Source organism: Cyanistes caeruleus, chromosome 23 (assembly GCF_971803275.1).
Source record: "Cyanistes caeruleus chromosome 23, bCyaCae1.hap1.1, whole genome shotgun sequence".
Classification (NCBI taxonomy): domain Eukaryota; kingdom Metazoa; phylum Chordata; class Aves; order Passeriformes; family Paridae; genus Cyanistes; species Cyanistes caeruleus.
In genome coordinates this window covers 1,830,952-1,856,999 of record NC_141723.1, presented here as the reverse complement: position 1 = coordinate 1,856,999, position 26,048 = coordinate 1,830,952, and the positions used below count along the sequence as shown (strand labels likewise).

At 56.6% G+C, this 26,048-nt stretch overlaps 6 protein-coding genes across 14 annotated transcripts; 3 read left to right on the top strand and 3 right to left on the bottom strand.

Moving 5' to 3' along the window:
• Position 1: 1 nt before the first annotated feature.
• Positions 2-6,044, top strand: SIAE (sialic acid acetylesterase). 3 transcript variants are annotated; one of them, XM_086861430.1, is made up of 11 exons: positions 33-94; positions 389-441; positions 2,103-2,267; positions 3,314-3,477; positions 3,561-3,699; positions 3,784-3,967; positions 4,256-4,365; positions 4,450-4,583; positions 4,760-4,914; positions 4,993-5,188; positions 5,263-6,044. In XM_086861430.1, the coding sequence occupies exons 2-11, from the start codon at positions 390-392 to the stop codon at positions 5,542-5,544; spliced, it is 1,581 nt and encodes a 526-aa protein (XP_086717556.1). In that variant the 5' UTR covers positions 33-94; position 389; the 3' UTR covers positions 5,545-6,044. The 3 variants fall into 3 exon arrangements, with proteins under 3 accessions (XP_086717557.1, XP_086717556.1, XP_086717555.1); XM_086861429.1 differs by having other exon boundaries at positions 46-111; XM_086861431.1 differs by lacking the exon at positions 389-441 and having other exon boundaries at positions 2-94.
• A 211-nt stretch (positions 6,045-6,255) lies between these two features.
• On the bottom strand, positions 6,256-9,427 carry PANX3 (pannexin 3). The gene is made up of 5 exons (XM_023941523.2): positions 9,131-9,427; positions 8,324-8,466; positions 8,010-8,224; positions 7,232-7,896; positions 6,256-6,410 (listed from the first exon to the last, which is right to left on the bottom strand). The coding sequence occupies exons 1-5, from the start codon at positions 9,309-9,311 to the stop codon at positions 6,349-6,351; spliced, it is 1,266 nt and encodes a 421-aa protein (XP_023797291.2). The 5' UTR covers positions 9,312-9,427; the 3' UTR covers positions 6,256-6,348.
• A 915-nt stretch (positions 9,428-10,342) lies between these two features.
• RPUSD4 (RNA pseudouridine synthase D4) lies at positions 10,343-13,640 on the bottom strand. Of its 2 annotated transcripts, none has more exons than XM_023941524.2 (7): positions 13,413-13,640; positions 12,274-12,439; positions 11,865-12,066; positions 11,553-11,646; positions 11,310-11,460; positions 10,940-11,037; positions 10,343-10,800 (listed from the first exon to the last, which is right to left on the bottom strand). In XM_023941524.2, the coding sequence occupies exons 1-7, from the start codon at positions 13,569-13,571 to the stop codon at positions 10,615-10,617; spliced, it is 1,056 nt and encodes a 351-aa protein (XP_023797292.1). In that variant the 5' UTR covers positions 13,572-13,640; the 3' UTR covers positions 10,343-10,614. The 2 variants fall into 2 exon arrangements, with proteins under 2 accessions (XP_023797292.1, XP_086717558.1); XM_086861432.1 differs by lacking the exon at positions 13,413-13,640 and adding an exon at positions 12,984-13,363.
• Positions 13,641-13,690: 50 nt separating this feature from the next.
• On the top strand, positions 13,691-19,039 carry HYLS1 (HYLS1 centriolar and ciliogenesis associated). 2 transcript variants are annotated; one of them, XM_086861438.1, is made up of 2 exons: positions 13,691-13,771; positions 18,126-19,039. In XM_086861438.1, exon 2 carries the CDS (start codon positions 18,150-18,152, stop codon positions 18,882-18,884), a length of 735 nt encoding a protein of 244 aa, XP_086717564.1. In that variant the 5' UTR covers positions 13,691-13,771; positions 18,126-18,149; the 3' UTR covers positions 18,885-19,039. The 2 variants fall into 2 exon arrangements, with proteins under 2 accessions (XP_086717564.1, XP_086717565.1); XM_086861439.1 differs by lacking the exon at positions 13,691-13,771 and adding an exon at positions 14,286-14,865.
• PUS3 (pseudouridine synthase 3) lies at positions 13,892-20,205 on the bottom strand. Of its 3 annotated transcripts, none has more exons than XM_023941527.2 (5): positions 20,083-20,205; positions 16,776-17,205; positions 15,166-15,716; positions 14,656-14,846; positions 13,892-14,292 (listed from the first exon to the last, which is right to left on the bottom strand). In XM_023941527.2, exons 2-5 carry the CDS (start codon positions 17,160-17,162, stop codon positions 14,003-14,005), a joined length of 1,419 nt encoding a protein of 472 aa, XP_023797295.1. In that variant the 5' UTR covers positions 17,163-17,205; positions 20,083-20,205; the 3' UTR covers positions 13,892-14,002. The 3 variants fall into 3 exon arrangements, with proteins under 3 accessions (XP_023797295.1, XP_023797296.1, XP_086717549.1); XM_023941528.2 differs by having other exon boundaries at positions 20,180-20,202; XM_086861423.1 differs by having other exon boundaries at positions 20,078-20,107.
• Positions 20,206-20,218: 13 nt separating this feature from the next.
• On the top strand, positions 20,219-25,879 carry DDX25 (DEAD-box helicase 25). 3 transcript variants are annotated; one of them, XR_002871362.2, is made up of 11 exons: positions 20,242-20,474; positions 21,009-21,144; positions 21,230-21,322; positions 21,421-21,523; positions 22,148-22,262; positions 22,612-22,789; positions 23,389-23,626; positions 23,847-24,009; positions 24,129-24,317; positions 24,863-25,040; positions 25,393-25,879. XR_002871362.2 is itself a non-coding variant. In XM_023947365.2 (10 exons), the coding sequence occupies exons 1-10, from the start codon at positions 20,219-20,221 to the stop codon at positions 25,455-25,457; spliced, it is 1,536 nt and encodes a 511-aa protein (XP_023803133.2). In that variant the 3' UTR covers positions 25,458-25,879. The 3 variants fall into 3 exon arrangements, 1 of the variants encoding a protein (XP_023803133.2); XR_015278915.1 differs by having other exon boundaries at positions 20,243-20,474; positions 24,815-25,040; XM_023947365.2 differs by lacking the exon at positions 24,863-25,040 and having other exon boundaries at positions 20,219-20,474.
• Positions 25,880-26,048: the final 169 nt, after the last annotated feature.

The following is a 26,048-nucleotide window of genomic DNA, read 5'->3' as shown; positions in this document are numbered from 1 at the left end:
TGGCAACCGCCCCCCCCACAGGCGGCGCGTGCTCAGACCACGCCCCCGCGCGCTGGGCCCGCCTGCGGGGCGGGGCTACCGGGGGCACCGGAGGGTACCGGGGGTGTCGGGGTACTGGAGAGTACCGGGGTTACTGGGGGCACCGGGGGGTACCGGGGTTACTGGGGGCACCGGGGGGTACCGGGGGTGTCGGGGTACTGGAGAGTACCGGGGTTACTGGGGGCACCGGGGGGTACCGGGGGTGTCGGGGTACTGGAGAGTACCGGGGTTACTGGGGGCAGCGGAGGGTACCGGGGTTGCTGGGGGCACCGGGGCGTACCGGCCGGTACCGAGGGGTACCAGGGGGTACCGGCGGTCCCGAAGCCCTCGCAGCCCGTTGTGGCCCCAGGATGGCGGCGTGGGCGCTGCTGGCGCTGCTGGCTCTGGCTCCGGCGGCCGCAGGTAAAGGGCCGGGGAGGGCCCAACCTCCGAGCCGGCCCCGCGGGCACCCTCTGCAGCCAGGCCCGGCAGCGGGGCCTCCCCTGGGCGGACCCACTCGGGGCACTTGGCATCAGCAGCCCGGCCCCGGTGCCCAGGGAATTCCCTGAGCCCTCCCGAGCCCTGATTTTGTGCCCTTTGCACACTCCGAGCCTCCTATGTGCCTCGGCACTTCCCCAAGCCCGCTTTCCGGGCGCAGCTCTTGGCACCTCCCGTAAACCCCCCAGCCCCGCTTCGATACCCCTGGAACCCCAGACCCTCTTTGATGATGTTGGCACTGCTCTGAGCCCCACTTTGGGGCCCTTGGTTCCCTCCCAGCCCCACTTCGATGCCTTTGGCGTTCCCTTTAGCCCACTTTTGATGCCTTTGTTACCCCCCACCCATCTTCCACACTTTTTGCGCCCCAAGCTCTGCTTCTATGCCCTCTGCACTCCCAGAGCCCCAGTTTGATGCTCTCTGCACACCCTGAGCCCCACTTTGGTACCCGTGGCATCTCCCCAAGCCCCAGTTCAATGGCCTTCACATTCTCTGAGTCCCACTTTGAGACCCTTCACACCCCCAGCCCCTCCCCAACGCCCTTGGCCCGGCAGTGCTGCCGTGGGATGATGCTTTACGTAAGGTGGGAGCCGCATGCGGCTCCTTGGTGGTGTCTCGTGGGCTCTCCTCCCTTCCCTCCTCCCTTCTTCTTCCCTTCCCTCCTCCCAGCTGCTTTTTATAGCCTCCACTCTTCCCTGGCGTCTCAGTTTTAATTTTTTTTTTCTCCTCCGACTTGTTTTTTATATAACTCCCGGAGCCTCGTGGCATGAGGCAGTGGGACCAGCGATGCAGCTGACTCCTGAGGGGCCAAGGATGTCGTTCCTTTTCCCCTTTCCTTTCCTTTCCTTTCCTTTCCTTTCCTTTCCTTTCCTTTCCTTTCCTTTCCCCTTTCTCCTTTCTCCTTTCTCCTTTCTCCTTTCTCCTTTCTCCTTTCTCCTTTCTCCTTTCTCCTTTCTCCTTTCTCCTTTCTCCTTTCTCCTTTCTCCTTTCTCCTTTCTCCTTTCCAAAACCCAGCCTAGGCTGAGGTGCAGAGGAGATGAGATTCCATGAGCTCTGATTTGGTCACTGGGGTTCTCTGCCCAGATCACCCCTCACACATTGCTCCTGACCCCCTTTACAAACATTATTTTCTTTTCACACTGCAAAAATGAGACTTTTGGAGTTGCCAGGGCTGAGCCTTCTGCTTCTGTCCCCACTGAAGGTGCCTTTGCCAATGCTGCACACCTGATGTTTTCCATCCCACCCCTTGACAAACTTTTTTCCAAGGGAAAAAATATATCAGAACATTCATTAGCAAGGCTGGGCTGGGAGAGACACTCCCATGCTGCTATTAGAGGAATTTTTACCAAAATCTCTATCCAAATCCATGTAATACAAGATGTAACATGCTCCCTGTGCTTTGGGAGGTGAACTCCCTCCTGTGGACTTTAAATTCTCCCTCTTCCTTAGCTCTGTGATGATTTTCACCACCTTTAAACTGACCAGGAAGCTGTAAATTAAGTGGGATCTCATAATCTGTATTTAAGAGGGGGTCAGAGGCCATGCTGAGGGTATTTTTCTCTGAGAGCTGATATTTGCACTGATTCCAGGGGGATTGCTCGGCTTTGCCTCCTACTATGGTGACCACATGGTGCTGCAGAAGAAGCCGTCAGGGGCTGTGGTGTGGGGCCATGGGAAGCTGGGGGCCGTGGTGACCGTCACTCTCTCCGGGGCCAGTGGCCTTGTCATCATGGAGAAAACAGCACAGGTTAAAGGTCAGTCCCAGACTTTGACTAGAAATTGGGGCCAGTGGTTTTGGTGGCCAAAGAACTTGTCTGAGCCAAAATCAGAACTCTCAGGGGTGAGACAGGGTTTGGCACTACCCCTGTGTTTGTCACACTGCTGCCCTGGGGCTGCAGAGGTGCTGGTGACACCTCCAGCTTGTGCTTTTCCCTCTCCAGTAGACCTGGGGTGGTTCAGCCATTCCCCTCCCCAGCAGTGCCAGCCTTTGCTCACTTTGGTTCCCAGCAGCAGATCCCGTGGGCGCCCAGCGGGAGCCGAGCTGCTGCTGGAGTGGGTGGCACCACACAGGCTGGAGCCGAGCGATGAGGCTCTGGAGGGGAAAAGGGGAATTTAGCTTCTCTTCCTGTCTAAACCAGAATCACCAGAGCACTCCCAGCTTCTTTTTCAATCTGTGCCCCCTTGGAGGATCCTATGGGATCTGTAAGCCCTGAAAGATGTTTTCTGTGCAAGCAGGGCCTTCCTGGAGCTGGAAGGGCTCAGGGGCACCTCAAATCCCAGCTACATCCCTGCCTGAAGAGTTGGGAGGGAGCTCATCACCTTTGGAGGGTAAAAGTGCTGCCCTAGGGCACCTCCATAAGATGAAGAGCCTGGAGGTGTCTTGTGGGAGAGCAGTGATCCTGGAGATCTGCAGGATCCAGCCAGAAAATCCACGCTAAGCTCCAGCAGAATATCTTTACGCTTCGATTTGGCGCCTCTAAAATTAGCCAGAGACATCTCAGTGTCACACACACCAAGCTGCTCCTGTAATCCCAGTTCCTCCCAGCAGCTTCTGCTCTGACACACATTTGTTTTCCAGGTTTTCTTTTTTAACCCCTAAATTCCTGCAGGAGAAAGGTCCCTCTGATGCCAGAGAGCTTCTGAAATCCCTTTCCCCAACCTGTCTGTGTGGTGGGGAAGCTTTTTCCTGTTGCTTGTCCTTCCCCACTGGTTGGTTGCTGCTCATCCAACATCCTGGTGAAGGTCTTGAGGCCTTCATAAGGGTGGTTGGAGATAAGAACCATCCTTTCTCTTCCTCCAGGACCATCTGGGACTTGGACAGCTGTCCTGGACCCAATGGATCAGGGCGGTCCCTATGCACTGATGGCTGAGCAGGGCTTGGAGAACGTGACACTGCGGGACATCTACTTTGGAGATGTGTGGCTTTGCAGTGGACAGAGCAACATGGCAATGACAGTCCTGCAGGTAGGGCCCCACAGCACAGATCAGCTGGGACCAGGTAGGGATCAGGCAGGGAAGTGCTTTGCATGCTCCTGGCCCTTCTTCAGGTGGCCAATGCCAGCCAGGAGCTCGCCGCTGCTGCTCGCTATCCCTATGTCCGTATCTTTGCTGCGGCGCCTGCCCGCTCCGACGTGGAGCTGGAGGACCTGGAGCAGGTTGACTTGCCATGGTCCATTCCAACGGCTGGTGAGTGCAATGTGCCTCCAAAAGAGAGCTTGGAAATGGCTTTTTCCCACTGTTTCCCTTTGCAGCCTGCTGTTTCTTGAGCAGAAAACCTGGGCCACGGGAATTTCACCTACTTCTCGGCCGTGTGCTGGCTGTTGGGGCGTTCCCTCTATGAGGTGCTGGGGTCCCCCATCGGGCTGGTGGAGGTAGCCTGGGGGGGGACCCCCATCGAGGCCTGGTCCTCCCGCCGGGTTCTGCAGGCATGTGGGCTCCCAGAGGACACAGGCAGGTGAGAGAAGGTGCTGTGGAAACACCTTCTGCCCCATACCATGCTGCTTTTGGACAGCATCCTCATCCCTTCCCACCCCACCTCCTCTCCTGGAGCCTCACAGCCCCCTCTATGCATCATTATGCCCCCTCTGGATAAAAATCTGTCTCGTGCCAAGGGCGTAAGGCACATCTGGGTGGGTAAAAGGGGAAGGGAGGCACCCCAGATCTCCCTTTGGCATGGTGCTTGCTTTAACCTAAAGCCTCTCTTGTGCTTTGCACCCCCTTTAAACCCAGCTTTGTCTTTCAGCACTTCCCCACATCAGCATCTCTCTGGCCCACAAAAGCCCTCCGTGCTCTGGAATGCCATGATACACCCGCTGCTCAACATGACCCTGCGTGGTGTGGCTTGGTACCAGGGTGAGCCTCCATTTCTGTCCCCAGGGGTGGAGCAGCCCCCACTATCCCACCAAGCTCTCACCAGCCCTTCTTTTTGGGGGACAGGTGAGGCCAATGCCTTCCTGAACACAGACCAGTACAACTGCACCTTCCCTGTACTCATCGCCGACTGGCGCCAGGCATTCCACACTGGATCAGCCGGACAGACAGAGCCACTTCTCCCCTTTGGCTTCGTGCAGGTGGGGGTGGGGGGGTGGAGGCAGGACGGACCCCTGTTGTCCTGGGGGGATGCCCAGGGAGAGGACACTGTAAACACATGGACACAATCCCCTCAAATGCTGAAAATCCCAGGCAGTGACCACAGTGGCCAGTTTTGGGATGTGAGCCATTCCCCCATTTCCCCTGTGCCTTGCAGCTGTCCACCTACCGCCGTCAGAGCGCAGACGACAGCTTTGCCCGGCTCCGCTGGCACCAAACTGCTGACCTGGGGGTTGTTCCCAATGCCAGGATGCCCAGAACTTTCATGGCCGTAGCCATGGATCTGGGTGATGAGCACTCTCCCTACGGCAGGTGAGTCCTGGGCTGGGGTGAGAGTGTAGGGATGGAGTGTTTGGGCACCAGCCCCATCTCCCTCCTCTTCCTGGGCAGTATCCACCCCCGGGACAAGCAGAATGTGGCTCACCGACTGCTGCTGGGTGCCAGGGCTGTGGCTTATGGGGACAAGGACCTCGTGTTCCAGGGCCCATATCCCACCCGGGCTATCCTGGAGGTGACCAGGGGGCTGCTGAATGTCACCTACAGCCAGGAGCTCATCTGCCGTCAGAGGGATGCACAGGCATTTGAGGTGAGGAGTGAGATATCCTCTCCAAAGAGCTGTGAAAGGGAAGGCAACACTGATAGGGGTTTCTCTCTCCCCAGGTGTGCTGCTCCAGCCAGGCATCCCCGTGCCAGTGGCTGCTGGCACCAGTGGTGGCAGTAGGGTCCCGCACGGTGACGCTGGCCCTGAGTAGCTGCAGGACGCTGCTGCTGGCCCTGCGCTATGCCTGGGCTGAGTGGCCCTGTGAGTACCAGGCCTGCCCCCTCTACAACCCCCAGGGGCTGCCTGCACCCCCCTTCCTGCTGGACACCCTCCCTGCAGGGAATGCTGCTGGAGGGAGGGAGCTGCTGCTCCTTCCTAGTTCCAGGTTCCCTCTGAATTAGGAAGATGAGTGAGCTCAGGCCTCTGGCAGAGCACTCATGGCTCCTGGCACTGTCCCTTCCCAAACCAGGGAATCAGAGGCTTCATTACTACCTTATTAATTAAGCAACTTTTCAGCTCCTCTGTGGATTCAAGCCAAGGCTATGGGGTGGGGGAAGGGGAAAAAGACAATTCACAATTATATACATGAAAAATTATGTAAAGGACAAGCAGCAGGACACACTAATGGGAGCTGAACCCTGCACTGCTGCGCCCTTGCCCATGGAGCTGGTCCTGGCCCCCCCAGACATCCCATTTCTCTGGGCATGGACTGCTGATCCCCAGGGTAGAGAGCTCACAGGATCCAGGGATCAGCTTCCAGCTGCAGGGTAGAGAGGGGGAGAGAGGAACTCTGCTAAAAAAACACAGCCTAACACTAAGGCTGGGCTGGGACAGGGAGCTGTGGAGGGCTGCGAGTGCCTTCCACTTCCCTCTCTTAATAAAGAGTTAATAAACCACCTAATTTTATTCCTGAATCCCTTTTTTCGTTCAGAGGAGCATTCCTAATCCTTCATTCCCCACCTCTTGCTGTAAGAGCAAGGAAATTTGTGTGGAAGAGGCACAGCATGGCACCCAGCACTTAGAATAAGAGACCCAAGAGGTTCTGCACAAAACATGGATTGTTTAACCCTTTTTTGCTGGACAAATGTACATAAGAAGGGAAAGGTCAGGTGCAGGAGGTGCAGGTGGGTTCACCCTGGCTGCTGCAGAACAGCTGTGTCAGAAAAGTGGCTCCTGGGATCACAGGATCCCTGCCTGCTTCTGGGTCAGGCAGAGCCGAGCGAGTCCCGTGAGGCTTTTCCCATCGTTTCCACTCCAGGCTTTGGTTCTAGACAAGGGGGAAAGAGCAGGCAGTTAATTAGCTGGGCAACGGCAGACTAGGATCTGGGCTTTTTCCAGCACCAAGTAACTGGCCCAGGAGCCAGCTGTGCTGGCCCTGGGTTGCCATGGTGACGAGGATGCAGAATGCAGCTCAGTCTGTGGATTTTTTTAAAGCATAATTCAGACTGTGTGTTCAGGGCCAGGAATGAAGCCCAGGCCTCTCAGCTCCTACCTGTGGGGCTGGGCTGTCTCACACAGCCTGCAAACCACTTGCCATGGGTGCTAGGAGTCCCTGTGAGACCCCAAAGGAGGCATCCAGCTCCCCAAAACCCAAAGCACATGGGAGAGGGAGCAGTGCAGATCCTGAGAATGTGGCTCTATCTTGGAACCCATCTCCATATCCACACACAACCCCACTCTGCCCACCAGTGCCATGCGAAAAGGAGAATGGGGTGGGCATGGCATCCTTGGCATCATCATCCCAGGATTTAAAACTCCCAACTCCACTCCCAGCAGGATGAGCTGCCAAAAACAGGGACCCTCCCAGCCCCGCAGTTTGCCCAGAGCTTGGATTTAAGCAGCAATCTCTTGGCTTGCTGTTCCTATAGCAACCCCTGCCCACACCTTGGATCACAGTAGCATCACACTCTGGATGCCAGAAACCCTTTCAGGATTTGTCAGCCCTCACAGTGACCCCAAGCTATGCCCCAGACACCTTAAGGTCATGGCAAAAAATTTTGGGTGGTCCAGCCACATTTTGAGGGTGGGATCTTGTGGTGTGGGAGCCAAGAGAAGAGGGAAGAAGTTGTCTCTACCCAAAAAGCCTACCTAGGGCCGCTCCGTTGGAGAGCGCTGTACTGCCTTCGGCCTCGGGGGTGCAAGCTTGGTGTTTGGGCTTGGTGGTCTCCAGCCCAGCCAGCAGCGTCATGAAATCGATGACAGTATCGATGTCCTCCTTGTTGGCAGTGGCTTCCCTCAGGGCGCTGACGGCGTTGAGGCGGCTGAAGGAGGTCAGCTCAGAGATGTTGGCGCGGAGGAAGAGGAGGATGATGTTGAGATCGTTGAGGGGACAGGTGAGCATCCTGCGACTGAGCAGGTCGAAGGCAGGCAGCATCTCATAGACAGAGAGCAGTCCCTTGTCCCACTGGCAGAGCTGCAGGGCATTGTAGATGACAACAGGGATGAGGAGGACATAGACACTGCCCACTGAGAGGCTGATGAGCTGGAACACGGAGAAGAAGACCAGCTTGCAAGGGATGAGCGGAGGGATGTGTGGCTCCTCCTGGAGCAGCCCCGTTTTGATGGAGCAGCTGAACTCATCCTGGAAGAAGATGTTAAGGTGGAGAAAGACCAGGTAGAGGCAGGTGGCAGCCAGGAACAGGAGCAGCAGCAGGTTCCGCAGGATGTAGATGAACACCAGGGCATGGGAACGCTGCTTGCAGGTCAGGTACCGCTCCAGCAATGGGAACTCGAAATACCTCTCCCGACGGGCCCTGGGGTGGAGAGACACAGGGGGAGTGAGAGCCACCCCCCATTTCACCCACATCCACCCTGGGTGCAGCCACAATGCCGCTCCAAGGGCCACGGTGACCTGGCCCTGCCTCACCTCTCGTACTCCTCCCAGAATTGCTCTGGCTCGGCACTGGCCTGCTGGACCTTCTTCATGTGCTGCACCAGGCGCACGGAGCGGTTGTAGGATTTATCCAGCTCATCGATGATGAAGAGGAGGTCGCAGTGCAGGGCGGGGGCGGCAGCGTAACGCCACAGCAGGTACGGCAGGTACATCAGCACCGCCACCACCAGCAGAGAGTAGGGGAAGACCTGGGCAAAGTAGACGAACAGACGTTGAGAATGTGGAATCACTCTTGCTGTGGACATCCAGATGGATGCAGGGGCACGCAGACATGGATTTAATCCTACCTTGAGAGCCCAGAGGGACTTGGTGATGGCACGTCCCTCGGCGTCGAAGCCATGGTGGATGAGGGAGTCCCAGCAAGCCGTGTCGGTGTAGGCGGACTGCTTCCCCGTGAAGTTGGTGGGAGAGAAGCAGCTGATCTGGGAGCCTGGGGTGAGGAGGAGGAGGAGAGCAAACTTCAGCCATGGAGGGTGGAGGAACACTCCAAAGCCACAAGCCAATGCCTTACAGGAGGGTAATTACATCTTACTTTGACTCAAAAAAAGCCTTTTTCATGGTCATTTTGGAGCTGCTGTGTTTCTAGCGAGGAGTTTTCCATCTCTTCCTAAACACAAACCCTTTGTGTGTAGTGGTGTGTACACAGTGCAGGGAATTATAGACTGACCAGTCAGGAACTGGAGTAAAACCAAATCCTCAGGGAGAGCAGCTGGATGTTGGCCGAGGCCAGATTTAGCCTGAGGTCACAATGCATCTCTCCATGCTGCTGGCACCCTCCTCCTCCTCTTCTTCCTCCTTGGAAACAAGCCCGTGGCACCCAAAGGTGCTGGGCACAAGCAGCTGAGGGTGGGCATTGACTCAGCGCTGCTCCTGGGGTCAGTATGGCTGTTCCCAGGCTCTCCCAGTGAATTATGATCCATTAAAATCAATAAACACCCATGAGGCAGAACAGCTCCTAAAACCAGCCTTCCAGGCTGTTCCACTTCAGATCACAACACCATCAACATTACAAAGGCTTTGCCACAACAACCAAACCACCACTGGTGACTGATTACCCACGACCTGAAGAACACATTGGAAAAGCCACAACTCACCAACAGAGAACTCGCGGGCGAAAGCCAGTGAGACGAGGAAGAGGGGCAGCCCCACGGTGACAAACTTGAGCAGGCGATCGCTTGGCAGCTCCAGCCGCAAACCCTTGGCTCGGGAGCTGCTGGGATCCGGGAGCAGAGCATCAGAGAGCATGTACTCGGCAGCCGTGTGCGACAGGGACATTTTGGAGTGAGGAAGAGACGCTGCCGAGGGCTGCCTGAGGTGTGACTGGCTCAAAGAGCGACTCTGCCGGGATGAGGAGACCCTGCTGAGCTGTGTCCGGCAGCTGTGAACGACAGCTCAGACAGGGCATTAAATCGCCTCGTAATTACAGGGGAAGCCTTTTCACAAGCAGAAATAGAAAAACCCACCCCGGCAGCCGCAGCAGTGAGCTGGGAAAGCAGCAGGCTGGGAAAGCAGCTTTGCTCCCTGACAGCATTCCTGCAGGGCAGCAATCCTGCCCGGCCGCAGCCGCTCCTGGCTCCCCGTGGTTTTATGTCCCTCTCTCATCAGCCGACAGATTTTTGGTGCTGTGGGCCGAGGGCATGGGGGTCCCCAGCTATTTTCAGCAGGGAGCCAGGGGACTGGGCCCTCCCACAGCAAGAAACCCCAGCCAGATACATGGTGGCCCTGTGGGGTACAAAAGATCTCCAGCACCCTAACCAGAAAGAGGGGCCAGAGAACATCCAGCCCCAAGCTCCTCAGACAGGCCAGGAGACACCAAATGAGGTAGTTTTGAAGCAAAACATCAACTGCAATTCCCCATATCATCCTTTTGCCTCCCTCTCAGGGCACAGAGGGAAGAATCTGGCTCCAAGGAAAGCTCCCAAGAGCAGGGGATCCCAGTAATGGGTTCTAGAAATAAGGGATAAGGGATAGGGAAACTGAAGGAGCAGTGGGACAGAACAGTTTCCCAGCAGCACAGTGCTCAGAAACCCACACCAATGCTGCTGGAAGCACAGAGCAGTCTCAGAGCTGCTCAGCCCAGCCAAGCCAAGGAACTCCCTGTGCAGTCTCTCAGCACAGCAAAAAAATACCAGAGCCACTGCCAAATTGTACTTTCGATGGATTTTCTAATGATAGGACTCTCCAAATCTGAGCTAAACAACTCCAGAGAGACAAGTGACAGTTCCAAAACCTGTGTAGGTCTGCTCAAATCTACACAGGGACTGAGTACCACCTGGCTAAAGCACAGAGACACACAACACCTTCCCTCAAGGGAACTGGAGCTTTTATTGCCTGGAGACAAGTCCAAAACACAAATCAGGCAAAGCCCAACTTCCACCCAGCTTTGTTCATCTCATCTTCAGCCTGTTCAGCTGCTTCCCTGGGCCAGAAGCACATATAGGCACCCAATCTGAATCCAGCAACATCAGCATCAGCACAGAGACTGCAGGCTTCACCCCACCATTGGCCCCAAGGTGGGCACAGCTGCTGCCACGTGCTGGAGATGCGGAGATACATAGCACCATTCCAGTCCTGCTCATCAGTCCTTAGGGACGTCCAGTTCTAGCTTCCTCAGGGTTTTTTGGAAGAAGAGGGGTGGCTTGCAGACAAAGTCTAAGGGCTGGCCCAGGGGCAGGCAGAGCCGGTGGGCGTGCAGGTGCAGGGGCAGGTGCCGAGCCTTGCTCTGCTCCAGCTTCAGCCTCTTCAGGGTGAGCTCAGGAAGCTTCTGCAGCAAAGACAGAAAACATTCCCTTCAAAACTGCAGCTTTTCAGCTGGGACTTGAAATCCCCAGCCCACGAAGAGTTGAGGGATACAAGGGGCTGTATCCAGCTCCAGCTGCTCCCCAGTGCAAGACTTGCCTTACCTGGGGTGCCAGTTTGCTCCAGTGCGAGTATTTGTGATCCCCCAGGATGGGGCATCCCAAGCCATAGGCCAGGTGAACCCGGATCTGGTGCTTCACCCCTAAGGAGAAAAAGGGAAGAAGAGAAAGGTGACATTCAGCTGTGCCAGGTCTCGGCACCCACCACCCTCAGTGCTGGACAAAGCCATACCAAAATCACTGGCAGGCAGCAAATAGCTCACAGCAAAGCATCAACTCAGCAGGGCTTATTCCCAAAGCTTTGTCCCAAAAAGGATTCCAGTCATGTCTAATAACAAGTTGCCCCTTCCAGAGCTGCTGCTGACTGCACAGAGAGCAGATCCAGCCCCAGGACAGCTGGGCAGGCCTCACTCACCAGTGATGGGCTGGAGCTCCAGCAGTGAGCAGGCGGAGGCCCCGGCCAGCCGGCGGTACCGAGTCACCGCTCTCTCAGCGTTCCGGTTCCTGCGGATTTTCATCACCTTCCCATTCTCCGGACACAGGCGGTAGTTGGGAGCCAGCGTCATCTGGAGGGTGGTGAGAGGGGGAGTTGGGGGAGACAGGAGGGGATGCTGGGGCTGCCTGGCCAGAATGGTGGCTGAGGGAACACAGGACTCACCTTGTAGTGGGACTGGTGGCTCTGCACCTCCTTCTCCACAATGGGGATCTCCACAACGCCCTCAACAGGGTCTGGGTCCCCCAGGACAACTGCCCTGGAAAGGGAAAGCAGAGGTCTGCAGGGTGCTGCTCTCACAGGACAGGAACCCTCCCCTCAGCCCCTCTCCCATGACCCAGCCCCATAAAATGGTGCTGAAGGGGGGAGATAAGCAACATCCCCTGCTTCCACAAAACCTTCACACCCCAGTGACTGTCCCCTCACCCTTTTTTTAAACCCCCTTCACAGCCCCTTTTTCACTCAAAACTTTCCTACCAGTAGATCTTCTCCACCTGACGGGTTTTGAAGAGCAGACGGATCTTCTCCGCTGCCTCCTTGCTCCGTGCCAGCACCATCACACCTGTGGTCTCCTTGTCCAACCGGTGGCACAGGTGGAGGGGGTCAGCTTTCATGTTCTCCAGCATCTTGGCCAAAATGGGCAGCACATCAGCGATGCAGTTCTTGATGCCAGGGCCGCCTGCATGACCCAGGGCAGCAAGGAGTCTCACCTCTTGGGCTCCCCATACACCCTAAATCACCCAAAATGTGAGGGGAAGGCTGAGATCTGACAGTGACCAAGTCCCTGGAACCCTCCCTGGGAAGGGAAACCCCAGCACAGGAAGGACAGAGACAGAGGATCCCCGTCAGCACCACGGAGCCATTTCCATTCCCCACTCCACCTCACCGTGAACAGGGAGCCCGTAGGGTTTGTCTATCACCACAATCTCCTCATTCTGGTATACAGTTCTCTGCTTCAGGATCTTGGCCAGAACATTGGGGTGAACCTGCTGCAGCTGCTGGCTCAGTGCAGCGAGTTCCCGGAGCCACCGCTGCACCGGGTCCTTGGGGATCTGAGGAGAGAACCAGACACCAGTGCTGGGGTTTAAACAGCTCTTGGCTTTCACACAAACCTGCACTGAGACCTGCAGCAACCTCACCTTCCATGTGCTCCTGCTCAACGCTGTGGAATCCAGAGGGACCGGGATAATCTCAGACAGAGGCCTTGGGGAATCTCATGGGGTTCAACAAGGCCAAGGGCAGGTGCTGCACCTGGGTCAGGGCAACACCCAGGATCAACTGGGGCTGGGGATGAAGGGATGGAGAGCAGCTCTGGGAGAAGCACTTGGGGTTCTGCTGGGTGAGAGCTGCACAGGCCCTGGCCCAGAACCCCCCTGTGCTGGGCTGATCCCCGGCGTGGGCAGCAGGGGAGGGGGGATTCTGCCCCTCTGCCCCACTCAGGTGAGACCCCACCTGCAGAGCTGCCTCCAGCTCGGGGGTCCCAGCACAGGAAGGAGCTGGAGCTGCTGGAGCCAGGCCAGAGGAGGCCACGGAGCTGCTCCAAGGGCTGGAGCCCCTCTGCTCTGGAGCCAGGCTGGGAGAGCTGGGGATGCTCACCTGGAGAGGAGAAGGCTCCAGGGAGAGCTCAGAGCTCCTTCTAGGGCCTAAAGGGTCTCCAAGAGAGCTGCAGAGGGACTTTGGATAAGGGCCTGGAGTGACAGGATAAGGGGGCATGGCTTCGCACCGACCAAAGACAGAGTTAGATGGGATATTGGGAAGGAATTCTTCCCTGTGAGGGTGGTGAGGCCCTGGCACAGGGTGTCCAGAAAAACTGTGGCTGCCCCATCCCTGGGAGTGTCCAAGGCCAGGCTGGCCAGCGCTTGGAGCACCCTGGCCTAGTGGAAGGTGTCCCTGCCCATGGCAGGAGATGGAACCGGACCTTTTCTGTCCCATCCCTTCCACCCGCTCCCTGTGACCACCCGCGCTGTGCATGCCGGGAGTTGTAGTCCGGGGACGCCCGGGCCCTACGGCCCGCAGTCCACTCACCTCTCGCTGTTGTTCCTCGCTCTTCCGCAGCCGCTCTGCCAGCTCCTCCGCCCGCAGAGCCGCCGTCGCCCGCCCGCTCCCGCAGACGCCACGCACCGCCCGGGCCAGCCCCACACCGCTCCGCCAACAGCGCCTCGCCGCGCCGCTTCCCGCCGCCATCTTCTGCCTCCTTCTCCGCGTCTCTCTGCCGGCCAATGGCGGCGCGGCGGGTGCGGCCCCGCGGAGGGCCTGTCCAATGGGAAGGTGCCACCAGCTGAGTGACAGCCGCGCTGGCCAATGGCGGCGCGCGGGGGTGTTTAAACCGCGGCGGCGGTTGCGGGTCACAACGGAGCAGCGGGAGCGGCGCGGCCGGGCCGGAGGTACCGGGGAGAGAGCGGGGTGGGGGGTCCCAGCCCGAAACAGCCTCTGCCGTCCCCCTCAGCGCGCTGGGGGCACTGAGCCCCCTCCCACTGCCCCCAGCCACAACATAACACCGTTACTCCGGTTCTCTTGAGATTTATAAAAAATAGCATTAAAAAAGCGCATTTTTTTTTTTTCCAGTAACAGTAAAAAAGGTGAAGCCTTAGCTGCCCCTATGCCGTGGTGCCCCGTCACTCGGTGTCCATGCAGATCCTCTTGGGCAGCTGCTCGGGGGCTCCGGTGCTGCCCCGCTTGCCCTCGGGGGGCTCCCCGGCCCAATCCCCCGGCAGCCCCGGGCCCTGAGGCGGCTCGATGCGGCCCCTCCGCACGAAGTGCTCGATCCGGGCCTCCAGCCCCTCGCATCTGGGCCGGGCCAGCAGGGGCTTGTAGCTGCGGGCTTGGACCCCTTCCACGAAGCCGCTGATCTGGCTGTGGAGTGGGGGCTGTAGCTCACCCCAGGGCACCAGGCTGCTCCCTGGACCTGTGACATCATGGAAAAACAACATTTAATTACCCAATCCTTTTTTTTTTTTTTTTTTTTAAACCAGTTAATCCTCTGTAATTCACAGAATCCCCTAAAGGTTGTGTTGGAATGGGCCTTAAAGCTTATCTCATTCCACTCCCTGCCATAGGCAGGGATAACTTCCACTATCCCAGGCTGCTCCAAGCCCTGTCCAGCCTGGCCTGTGACACTTCCAGGGATCCAGGGGCTGCCACAGCTGCTCTGGGAACCCTGTGCCAGGGCCTGCCCACCCTCACAGGGAACAATTCCTTCCCAATATCCCATCTAACCCCGTTGTCTGTCAGTGTGTACTCCAAGTTATTCCCCACAAACTCCCTCTACCTTTTCTGGTGACAATGGGAGCAGCATCCAGCCCTGCCAACATGTCCCGGAGCACGTGGGTTTTGACGGCGTGGCTGGCCCAGAGCTGCTGCAAGTGTGTCACATTGAAGCCCTGCACCTCTGGGTCGTAGAGCCACTGCAGGTCTGGGAACTCGCAGTTGTACAGGACCAGGGGGAACTCCACCGCCATGCTGGGGACAAGGACAGCAGGTAGGAGCACAAAAAGGCTCAAGAACAATGATCTGCCAAAACCAGCCCTAACCTTCACAGAACTTCCTTTCTAAATAAAAAGCAACTTAATTTTTACTAAATACCAAGGACTACAGCTATCAAAACTTTGCTCAAGAACAAAAGAAGAGACATCCTTGTGGATACATTCCAGTGAGGCCACTGGCAGCCTGTTTCCATGCGTGAGACTGCTTCATGTGCTGGCATGGCTTGCGAGCAGCTCTCCAGGGACAGCTGTTGCTCTGAAGAGCAGCCCATTGGGTTTTCCAGACCAATCCTTACCTGTACTGTGGTTTCCGGGGGTTCTTCTCCACGTTCAGCAGCTCGTCAATGACATCTGGGCTCTCCATGCCCTGGCCAATGAGGAAGAGCACGGCCATCATGCAGCGGACTTGGTGGTACAGGAACGCCTGTCCTGTCACCTCAAACTGGCACAGCTGGAAGGGATCCCGTGGCCTGGCTTCTCCTCCCCTGTCCACCCACGTCACTCTGGCACTCAGGATCGTCCTCTGGAAGTTGAGCACCCCGTTGGCCACGTCCATCTTGCAGAGGTTGCGGAAGTCGTGGGTGCCCACGTAGCGCTGGGCTGCGGTGTCCATGAGGGCCACGTCCAGCTGGGCGCAGGGGAAGAAGTACCGGTAGGTCCGGCTCAGGCAGCTGAAGCGGGCGCTGAACTCTGGCTCCACGGGGGCCCAGGCCAGCACTCGGATGTCGGCTGGCAGCACCCTGTTCAGGATGTGGGTGTAGTGGAGCTCCTCCTGCTGCCCCTCACCCTCGTGGCCGTTGAGCTGCTGCCCCTCTGGCAGGCTGGAGCGGAGATCCAGGGAGATCACCTGCAGAAATGACGAAAGGCAGGATTAGAGCGTGGATGGATAGGCGCAGCAGCATGTGGAGCCAAGTCTTCCCACACCTCTGGGAAATAAATCCAGGATCTCCTACATATGAAGGTGGCTTCAGTCAGGCAATTCTGCCATGGCAGAGCTGTGAGTGCCTCTGTGGACCCAAGCAGATGCCATGGATTCCATTAATAAAACAGGGAAAGTTGCAGGCTGCCTACGTATCACGGTCTCAGAATGGCTTCATCTTTAGTCACTGGGTTATAATGTACTTTTCTTTTCCAAGCTGGAGGTGATGACTTGAAGGCAATAACAGCCTGCTGGCCAGGAAGCCTGGTGTGGGAACAGGTTCATTCCCACCCTGGGTGCTGTGTGCTGGAGTGGTGCAAGAGAAGGCACCAAATGCCCTGATTCCATGTGGCTCATCTCATGAAGGAGAGCAGAGCAGCCCTTTGAAGTTAAACCTACGCCAGCTCTGCTTTCTGCACTGGGAGGGAAGAAAGGAGACCCAGCCCTATGGTGAAGCCACCAAGGTTGTGTTCTCCCCAGTGTCTCAGCCAGCCTGATGGCTCCATGCCCACCGAGCAGGCCAGCTTGCTTCCCTCCCTCCAGCTCCCACTCCCACGCTCCCTTCCGCTGGCTGCAGCTCCACTCAGACCCTTCTGTGCAAGAATTCAGCTGCCTGATGCTGCAGGAAGTGAGCCAGTTCCTGGAGATTTTGGGTTTTTGTAGGATTGGCAAGTTAAGTCAGTGAGAGGGCCCTGCCAAGGGCAGGGTATCACTGATCTATTGGGAAATCTGCAGCCTAAAACACATTTTATCCTCCTAAAACAGGGCCCTGGAAAACAACTAACATAGCGGGGAAATGGCACTGGAAAGGCTTCCAAGGTCTGAAATCATCACTGCACATGCAGGAAGCCACTGCCAGGTTCACTTCCAGGGTTAAGAGCTGATGTCTTTTAAAGAACAAATCCAAGCTGTACTGTGGGACAGTAATCCCATCAGAACTCCATCCCACCCAGGAAAACCCACAGGAACCTCCATGGAGATGCTGACCTGCCCGAAGGCACTGACACCCTTGTCGGTGCGCCCGCAGCGGTGGTAGTTGGACGTCTGTCTGTCATCCACCAGCCGTGTCTTCTTCAGGGCTTCAAAAAGCTTCTCCTCGATGGTGTTGGGGGTGTTCTCCTGGCTGGCAAAGCCCTGGTAGCCCCAGCCCAGGTAGGCGATGCGCAGTGCCACATGTCTGCGGCTGTGGGCACTGAAATCAAAGGGCCGTTGTTGGCGTTTCCTGCCTTTCCCAGGGGCTGGAGGAGCCTCTCTCCTTCCAGCACCCTCCTTGTCCTCCTGGAGCTTCTCTTGCAGCCGTTTCACCTCCACTTCCAGTTCCTGCACCCTCCTCAGGAGCTGCTCATGGTCAGTAGCCGTGTTCTCCTCAGCCATAGCCACCACCTTGGAGTGTTTGTTGCTGGTGGATCCTTGAGATCTGCAGGAAAAGAAAAAAATGGTGGATTTGCATTTTTATGTGTTTTTTATTAGATTTCTAGGCTTGTTCTGCAAAATAAGTGTTACCAACAGAGTCAGTCTTTATTGTCTGAGGCCCTTGGTGTTCCCAGGGGAGCACAGGCAGGGCAGAGCCACTGGTGCTTAGCTTGGGCAGCTTCATTTCACTCAAATCTCTTTTTTTGGACTCTTCAATCACTCCTCTTCCCCCAGCTGATGGGATCTGCTCCGTCAGCAGCAGCACGTTCCCGGCGAGCCGTCACGGAGCCCTTGTCACATTCACACCTGCATCCCCGCTGCAGACAGCGTGCTGATGGCTGCCACTCATCCTGCCCCACCATCTGCTCCCACTGTTCCCAGCGGCACCGGCAACACTTGTGGCTTTTCAAATCGCCTGAAAAAGATCCTAAACCCATGCTGAGGGTGGAATCCATGTCTGGGTCCCTTTTTGCCACAGGGCTGGAGGTTTACTACCACCAGATTCATAAATGAACATCTAAACACTGCACTGAGCCCTTCCCTCCTCTGGAAGTAAAACACCCTCTTGGATCTCTCTTGATTAAATTATGACTAAATATTTTGGGTTTAGAAGCAGAGATATAAGGAAAGACCATTAATCTCTCATCCAGTGCAAGGAACCTGTCCTGTGTTTTTCCATAAGGACTTCATTTATCACATAATTAATTCTAGTGTAGTTTTCTAGCAGGAATTTAGGGGTTGTATTTGTGTTACTGTAGGGAAGAGCCTTCTGCTGGCAGCAGGAGATTAAGCAGCGCACTGAGGACACCCCCAACATAAATCAGCACCACTGAACCCAAAAACTTGAGTGTCAGAGCCCTTCTGACATCTTTAGTCAGCCTGAATGTACTGCAATAAATTAACTCTGGTTTCTTTTTTCTGCAGAATCCACCCAGTTTGGTGGGAAGCATGGAGAAGGTGCTAGGAGCAGAGAGTGAGGAGCAGCTGGCAGCTGATTGGAGCCAGCTGAGCTCCTGGGAGGGAGGCAGCGAGGGGCTGTCACGTTCCCATGATCCCTATGCCAACTCATCCATCGCTGCTGATGCACAGTCGACCCTTCCCACGGGTCACAGGGAAACCAAGGTGATGAAGAGGAAGGTGCTGAGGCACAGACCCGATGGAAGGGTGGAGGTCTCCGATGAGTCACCGAACGCCAAGCCACCATTCCTGGGGCATTCCAGGACTAATCTGGATGACATCCACTCCAGAGAGAAATTAGAGACCAGGCGTGGCACCATGGAGGACTACCTGCACTTTGATGATAATGATGATGACTGGTTCATTGAGGACAGCCCCCGCTCTCTCCTTGGGGATTTTGGGAGCGACTCCATTCCAGAGCGACCGCCCTTGTCCTACATTATTTCACAGGCTGAACGAGTGAGGAGAACTGACCCAGTGACTGTATTGAACAAATATAGACAAGCCTGGCAAAAATTCCGCTTTCCTGGGGAGGATGCACGTCAGAGCTTGCGCTGGGCCGTGCGGCAGCAGATGCTCCAGCTGGGGCTGCCGCCACGGGCGCAGAAGCGCCTCGTCCCCAATAACTACGAGGTGCCCACGATGAAGAAGCGTGACGCCCTGCGCTTTGCTGTGCGCTGGGACCTGGCCAACCACCGCGTGCCCCAGCAGAGCACCTCCTCCTAGAGCCCCAGCCCCGCTGCTTTCTCCTTCTCAACATCCTCCCATAGTCTGGGAAATCCCGCTGGTGCGCTTCAAGCAGGTTAAGCTTTGGTGTGGAGGAGGTTTTCTTTGCAATGTCTCGGCAATATCTTTTTTCCTCAATAAAGCATCTGCAAAGATTCCTTATTGTTCTGTGGGTTCATTAGAAACACTTCAGGCAACATCCATTATTCCAGACTTATCTCTGCATCACCTAACTCTGCTGCCTTTGCCTTATTTTACCTCATCTTTAAAATAAAGGAGCTTTAGGATGGAAGCAAGGTATTATTAGCACTACTAGTAGTGTTATTACTATTACTAGCATTAATTTTTTCCCAGATATGGGAATGGACAGAAAAGGCGACAGTTCTGGTGCAGGAAAGGGTCCCCAAAAGCTCAGTGGGATGGCTGGAAAAGGGAGAGTCATGTAAAAAGGGAGAAGCATGTGAAAGCTGCAGCCCGGAGTCCTGTGTCCAACTTCCCCTGACCCTCTCTTGGAGATGATCCCAGGTGGGAGACACACAAGCCTGGGGATCTGGCTGTCACCCCATAGTGCAGGGGTTCTGGCATCTCAGGGGACCTTCCAGGTTGGTGTACCCCGGCTCTCCAGCACCCTGTGGATCCCCATCCATCTGTGAAGGAGTCTTTGCTCCCCAGAACCCTTGAAAACCCTCCCCAAACCCTAAGGAGGACAGCACCCCAACCCTCCAGCTTTTCTCCTTGTTCAGCACCCAAGGGCCCCTTCCCTCCCCTCTCAAACCCTGTGAGGTCCCTGTCTGCAGCAGGGGACCCTTCCTGCTCTACAGGATCACTGTCATCCAACTCCCCAGGCACCCCACAATCCTATAGGGCAGTCTCTTATTCCCCAGAGACCCCCAAAACCTTATGGGGACCAGTGCTAGCACCATATAGCATCCCTCTGTGTAACTGGGGCCCCTCACTGCCCTATGGGGCAATCCCAGGGAACCCCCCAAAAACCCCACAGGATCCCTGCATCTCCATCACCCTGGGGACACCTCCTTCCTTCTTGGTGTCCCAGGACTCAGCATCTTACGGAGAGGGGGACACAGCCCCCAAACCCTGTCAACAGCAGGGGACTCTCCCTCCTGCACCGTCCCCGACTCCCCAGTGCCTCCCAGCACGCTCCGCTGGGCCTCTGTGCCCCAGCACCCCTGCACCTTACAGGGACACGTGTCGGCGCCCTCCGGAGTCCCCGTGTGCAGCGGGGGACGCTCCCCGCCCTGTGAGGAGCCGGTGCCCAGCCCCGCAAGGACGCGCACCCACCGCGGGCTCTCCGCTCCCGCCGCCGCCGGTGCCGGATGTTCCCGCCCCATCCGGCGCTCCCGGCTCTGTGCGCCGGCTCCATGGAGGAGTCGGAGCGCGGGCTCCGCGGCCTCGGCCGGGGGGGCCCCGCCAGCGGCCCCGGCCCGGGCTGTCCCTGGCATGGGCTGCACCGCTCGGCCTCTCGCTGTGCCGGGCTGCGCTGCCCCGAGCGGCACGGCCGGGCCATGGCCCGCGGGCTCGGCCTGCTCCCCGCGGCCCCCGCACCGGCCGAGGCGGAGGACGAGGAGAAAGGTGGGTCCCGGAGGGGAGCTCCGAGAGACCCCCGCGGGGTCCCGAGGAAGGGGCGCCCCACAATGTTTAGTCACGATTTAATCAAGAGGGTGTTTTACCTCAGAGGAGGGAAAGGCTCGGTGCATTGTGTTTAGATGCTCATTCGTGAGTACGGTGAAAGGCTGGAATAATGGATGTTGCCTGCAGTGTTTCTAATGAACCCACAGAATAATCAGAAATCCTCTGGAGATAGAAGATTATTCTCATTACAAGCCTTTTGTTGTAAACTAAAACACAAGAAGTTCCACCTCAGCATGAGGAAGAACTTCTTGACACGGAGAGTGGCAGAGCTCTGGGACAGGCTGCCCAGGGAGGTCCTGGATTCTCCCTCTTAAGAGACATTCCAGACCTACAGGAACACATTCCTGTGTCACCTGCTCCAGCTGACCCTGCCTTGGCAGGGGGTTTGGACTGGATGATTTCCAGAGATCCCTTCCAGCCCTAACGATTCTGTGATTCCATTTGTTTTATTTATGGAGTTGCTGCCTTTCCCAGTGCCGCTGGCAGAGATCTCACTGATGAACAAGTTGATCCACACATCCCTGGTGGAGTCCCAGCAGCACGTGGAGATCCTGCAGCGGGACCCCAGCTCCCCACTCTTTTCCATCAAGACCTTTGAGGAGCTGCCCCTGTGAGTTGCCACAGCCCCTGGCCCCACCATGCTCCAGCACACCAGCCTCCTTCACATGGTTGCTTGGGGTGCTTTGTTTCCACAGGAAGGAGGAGCTCTTGAACGGGGTTTATATGATGGGCTTCAACAGACCATCCAAAATCCAGGAGCAGGCTCTGCCGCTCATGCTGGCGCACCCGTGAGTAGGAACACGGCTCCTCGCGGCCTCCCGGCACTGTGGTGCCAAGCAGGAATGCCCTCACCCCTGCATTCCACTAAGCTGCTTTTGCTTTGCAGGCCCCAAAATCTGATTGCCCAGAGCCAGTCAGGGACAGGGAAAACAGCAGCTTTTGTCTTGGCCATGTTGAGCAGAGCCAGTGCCAGCGAGAAATACCCGCAGGTAACGCAGGACAGGGAAAGCTGATGAAGGAGGGGTTGGCCCAAGTGCCCAGGACACGGCCAGGGGCAGAGCTCTGGGCTTTGTCCCAGCTCCTGTGTGACTTGGCCCACTGGAGTGGGATGATAAGGCACCAGGGCCCATCACAGTGCCAGGTAGGACCAAAAGCATGGTGCCCACCTCAGGGAGGTGCTTTGACTTGCCAGAGTGGATCAGTCCAGACTTCAGTTATCCTGGAATTTAGGTTTTGAGGAGCAACTGCAGACACTGCTGGTTTCTGGTGCTCAGATACTCCCAGTCCCCTCTGGCTGCAGAACCAGCTTTGCCAGCTGTTTCCAGCCATGTAAGATCCCCTCTTGTATGTGTGGACAGTGTGACTGAGCTAGGGCACAGGAACAAGCTGCACCACGCTTCTGAGAGAGGAATTTCCTCCTCAAAAATAGCAGCAGCAGCTTCCTTCTGCCTCCTTGCCTGGGAACACAGCCCAGCTCCTGAACCTGCAGCTCTGCTGTGCTGCCCCATCCCCTGTGCCTCAGTGCTGTGGGATGCTCCTGAGCTCCTCCTGCTGTCCCTGCCTGGTGTGCCCCATCCCAGGCCTGACAGCTCCTTCCTCTGCTCTCCTGCCAGTGCCTCTGCCTGGCTCCCACCTACGAGCTGGCTCTGCAGATCGGGCAGGTGGTGCGGGCCATTGGGAAATTCTGCACTGACATCAAGGTGAACTACGCTGTCCGGGGAAACCGAGGTGAGTCCAGCCCGGCACAGCCACCAGCACTGCTCAGGAATGGGAAAGGAGCACAGGGATCCCCTCTTAGAGCCTGGAGCTACCAGGGATTGCCCAGACATCCATGAAGGGCAATAAAGTAGTGTCAGTCCGCCTCTCCTACTGAGAAGGCTTTTCCACCATCACTGGCTGCTTGCAGACTGCCTTTTCCCCTGTGGGGGTGGTTCCCATGCCCCAAGGCTGTAGGGAAGTGTCATGATGATGCCTTGAAGGCATCACTGAGCAGCCAGAGTCTGAGCAAGCAGGGGAAAACACAGCCCCAGAGAGCTCTGTGCCTGGAGGCAGCCAAATGCCTTTTGCCCCCTTGCAGTTCTGAAGGGCACAGTGCTAGAGGAGCAAATAATCATCGGAACCCCGGGCACCACACTGGACTGGTGCTTCAAACAACACCTCCTGGACCTGACAAAGATCTCCTTGTTCGTGCTGGACGAGGCCGACATCATGATCGACACGCAGGGCCTCTCCTGTCAGAGCATCCGCATCCACAGGTGAGGATTGCTGAGGGCTGGTGTCCTGATTCCCTGCTTTCCCTTCTTTTCTTTAGCTTTAAAGGAATCTGTCACCAAAGCGCTGTGAGAGTGCCCCCATGGTGCCAAAGAGGCTTGTCCACAGGTCTGTCTTTGTGTAAAACAGCGTGCTCTGGACACACAGGAGGACACTTCACCTCGTTTGCCTTTGAGCTGTTACAGGCCTTGGACTGACTCACAGAATCATAGAATGGCCTCACTTGGAAGGGACCATAAAGCCCATCTTGTTCCCACCCTTTCCCATAGGCAGGGACACCTTCCATTAGACCAGGTTGCTCAGAGCATGACCTTGAACCCTTACAGGGATGGGGCAGCCACAGCTGCTCTGGGCAACCTTTGCCAGGGCCTCACCATCCTCACAGGGAAGAACTTCCTCCTAATATCCAAACCCGTTTTCTTTCAGTGTGAAGCCATTCCCCCCTTTTCCTCTCCATCTTACCAGCCCTCTTAACTTCCCTTTCCACTGAAGGCAACACAAAATCAGTTTAAATGAGGGTTTCTGTCCTTCTCCTGGGCAGCAGCTGCTCTCCAGGGCTGACAGAGCTTATTCCCTGCCCCAGGGCTCTTCCCAAGAACTGCCAAGTGCTGCTGTTCTCAGCCACTTACAAGGAACCCGTGCGGGCCTTTGCCGAGCGGATCATCCCCAACCCCATCGTGATCAAGCTGCGTGAGGAGGAGCTCACCCTGAGCAACATCAGGCAGTACTTCATGGTGTGCCAGAACTCAGATGAGCAGTACAAGGCCCTCTGCAACCTCTATGGCAGCTTCACCATCGGTCAGGTCATGATCTTCTGCCAGGTAAGAGCCTTGCCTGAGAGAGCCCTGCACTGTCCCTCTCCCATTGGAAATAGCAGGAATGGGTCATTTTACACTGTGGGCAAAGTGGGCTCCTTCCAAGACCCCCAAAACAAAGGAGCAGACCCCAGGGGAGTGTTGAAAACAGCCTTGAGCTCCCTCAAAAGGAGCAGGGGACTCTGGAGGGGGAAGTGTTGGCCTCAGGCTCTCCCTGTGTGTGCAGACCCGGAGGCTGGCAGTCTGGCTGGCGGGGAAGATGAGCCAGGATGGGCACCAAGTGGCCATCCTGACAGCAGAGCTGACGGTGGTGCAGCGGGCCAGCGTCATCCAGCGCTTCCGTGACGGCAAGGAGAAGGTCCTCATCGCCACCAACGTCTGTGCCAGAGGTATCCAGCGCCCCTCTGACAGCCCAAAATGCACCAGGCCTGCCGTTCTTCCACGTGGGCTTGGGCAGCTGGTCCTGTGGGACAAGGCATCCCAAGAGGATCCTTTCCCTCTCTTCCAGGCATTGATGTGCAGCAGGTCACCACCGTGGTGAACTTCGGCCTCCCCACGGATGAGCGCAACGAGCCGGATTTTGAGACGTACCTGCACCGCATTGGGAGGGCAGGACGCTTCGGGCACCGCGGCATTGCCTTCAGCGTGGTGGAGAGAGACAGCGTGGAGCTCGTGCACAGGATAGAGGAGTATTTCCGTGAGTATCCACACAATCCACCGCTCTGGCAGGCGAGGTTGGGACTGTGATCCCCTCCAGCTCATTTCCTCTTTGCAAATCGTCCTTGTCGGGCTGCTCCTCTCCCCGGGGCTCATCGCACTGGGAACAGGTGACAGATGCAGCTTTTAGGGTGATTTTTGCTCCCAGAAGGCAAATTTCCCAAGAAGCAGCCCTGGAGGTTGTTTGCAACTTGCAGGGGATGTTACCAGTACCCAGGATGCCTCAGCACCTTTTTTTCCCATCCTTCAGGCATTTTTTCTGCCTTTCCTTGCAAGGTCTTGTCCCAAGGGACCTGGTGCCCCAGCTCAGCTCAGCCCTGGCTGTGGGAGAGGAGATGGCAGCTGTGGAAATACTTCCTGAGTGGAAATTGATTGTCACTTGTTAACATCAAGAGGATTTTCATGGGATTTGCCAAATGCCAGGGCTGCACTGATGACTTTTTGAATCCCAGTGCCTGTTTTCCCTGTGATTTCTAGAGGAAACCTTCTGATGGGCAGAAAATGGTGTCCCTTTCTCATCTCCAGCCTCAGAGCCACTCAGCCCTCTTGGTTCCTTTAAATGTCCACCTGTCCTTGGAACCTGGAGTGAGCCTGAGGCAGACCCCAGGCAGACATGAGCCACACATTCTGGCAAAGATTGTTGCCGTGGAGTAGAAGCAGTGAGCAGCTGGAAGCAGCAGTGAGCAGCTGGAACAACTGGCATGTGGGTACAAACCTTCCCTGTCCTGCATGGCCGTGGAGGTGGGACCAGGGAGTGGGGGCACATCAGAGGCTGAGCTCTGCGTGCTGCTGCCATGGGGCCGCTGCTTGCGCTTCCCGCTGTGCCTTGGCTGCTGCCCTGATCCAGTTCCTCTCCTGCTTTCTCCCAGCCGCTTGCCCTGCTGACCCAGTTCCCCCTGCACTTCCTCCCAGTTGATTTCCCTGCAGAGGGAGACGCTGCAGTGAGCGCTCCAGGAGCTTCCCAGCTGGCATGGGGCACTTGGGTGCTGCAGACACCGGCTCAGGGGAACCAGCTCTGAGCTCACATCCCAACAATTGCTCTTCCCTTCCTACAGAGACCACGATCAAGCAGCTGGATCCATATGACATGGACGAGCTGGAGAGGCTTGCAGCTGAGTGAGGAGCAAGGATTCGTTCACCCAAATCCAAGTTCTAGTTCTCAACAGGAGGAAAAGTTACAGGGGGAAACTTCCTGGTTCTCTTGTATCCTCCTGAAGCTGTTGAGTTTTGTTGTGTTGCCTGAGGAGAGGCTGGAGCCAACCTTGTCTCGCTAGATGGCAGCAGGAATCCACTGCTGCCATCCCAGATCCCGGAGCAAAACCCAAGTGTTCAGGGTCCCGGCAGTGCAGGAGAGAGGTTGGACCCCCGGGGGTCTGAGATCCAAGTGTTTGGGGTCCCATCTGTTGGGGAGAGAGGTTGGACCCCAGGGACATGAAATCCAAGTGTTGGGGGTCCCGGCAGTGTGAGGACAGAAGTTGGATTCCAGGGACTGGGCTGTGTTTGTACCTTTGTTAATCTTTAATAAACGGAATTGTTTGCAAACACCAGGTTGGCTCCTTCTTTACCAAAATTCTCTGAAATGTATCAACATTGCAGGAGGGGTTTGATAAGGTCAGTGTTGACAATTGGTGTCATTTGTCAGATTGGCTACTGTACCCTGCTCTCCTCATGCAGATTTCTATCCAAACCTGACCTGAACGGGCACAAAAAG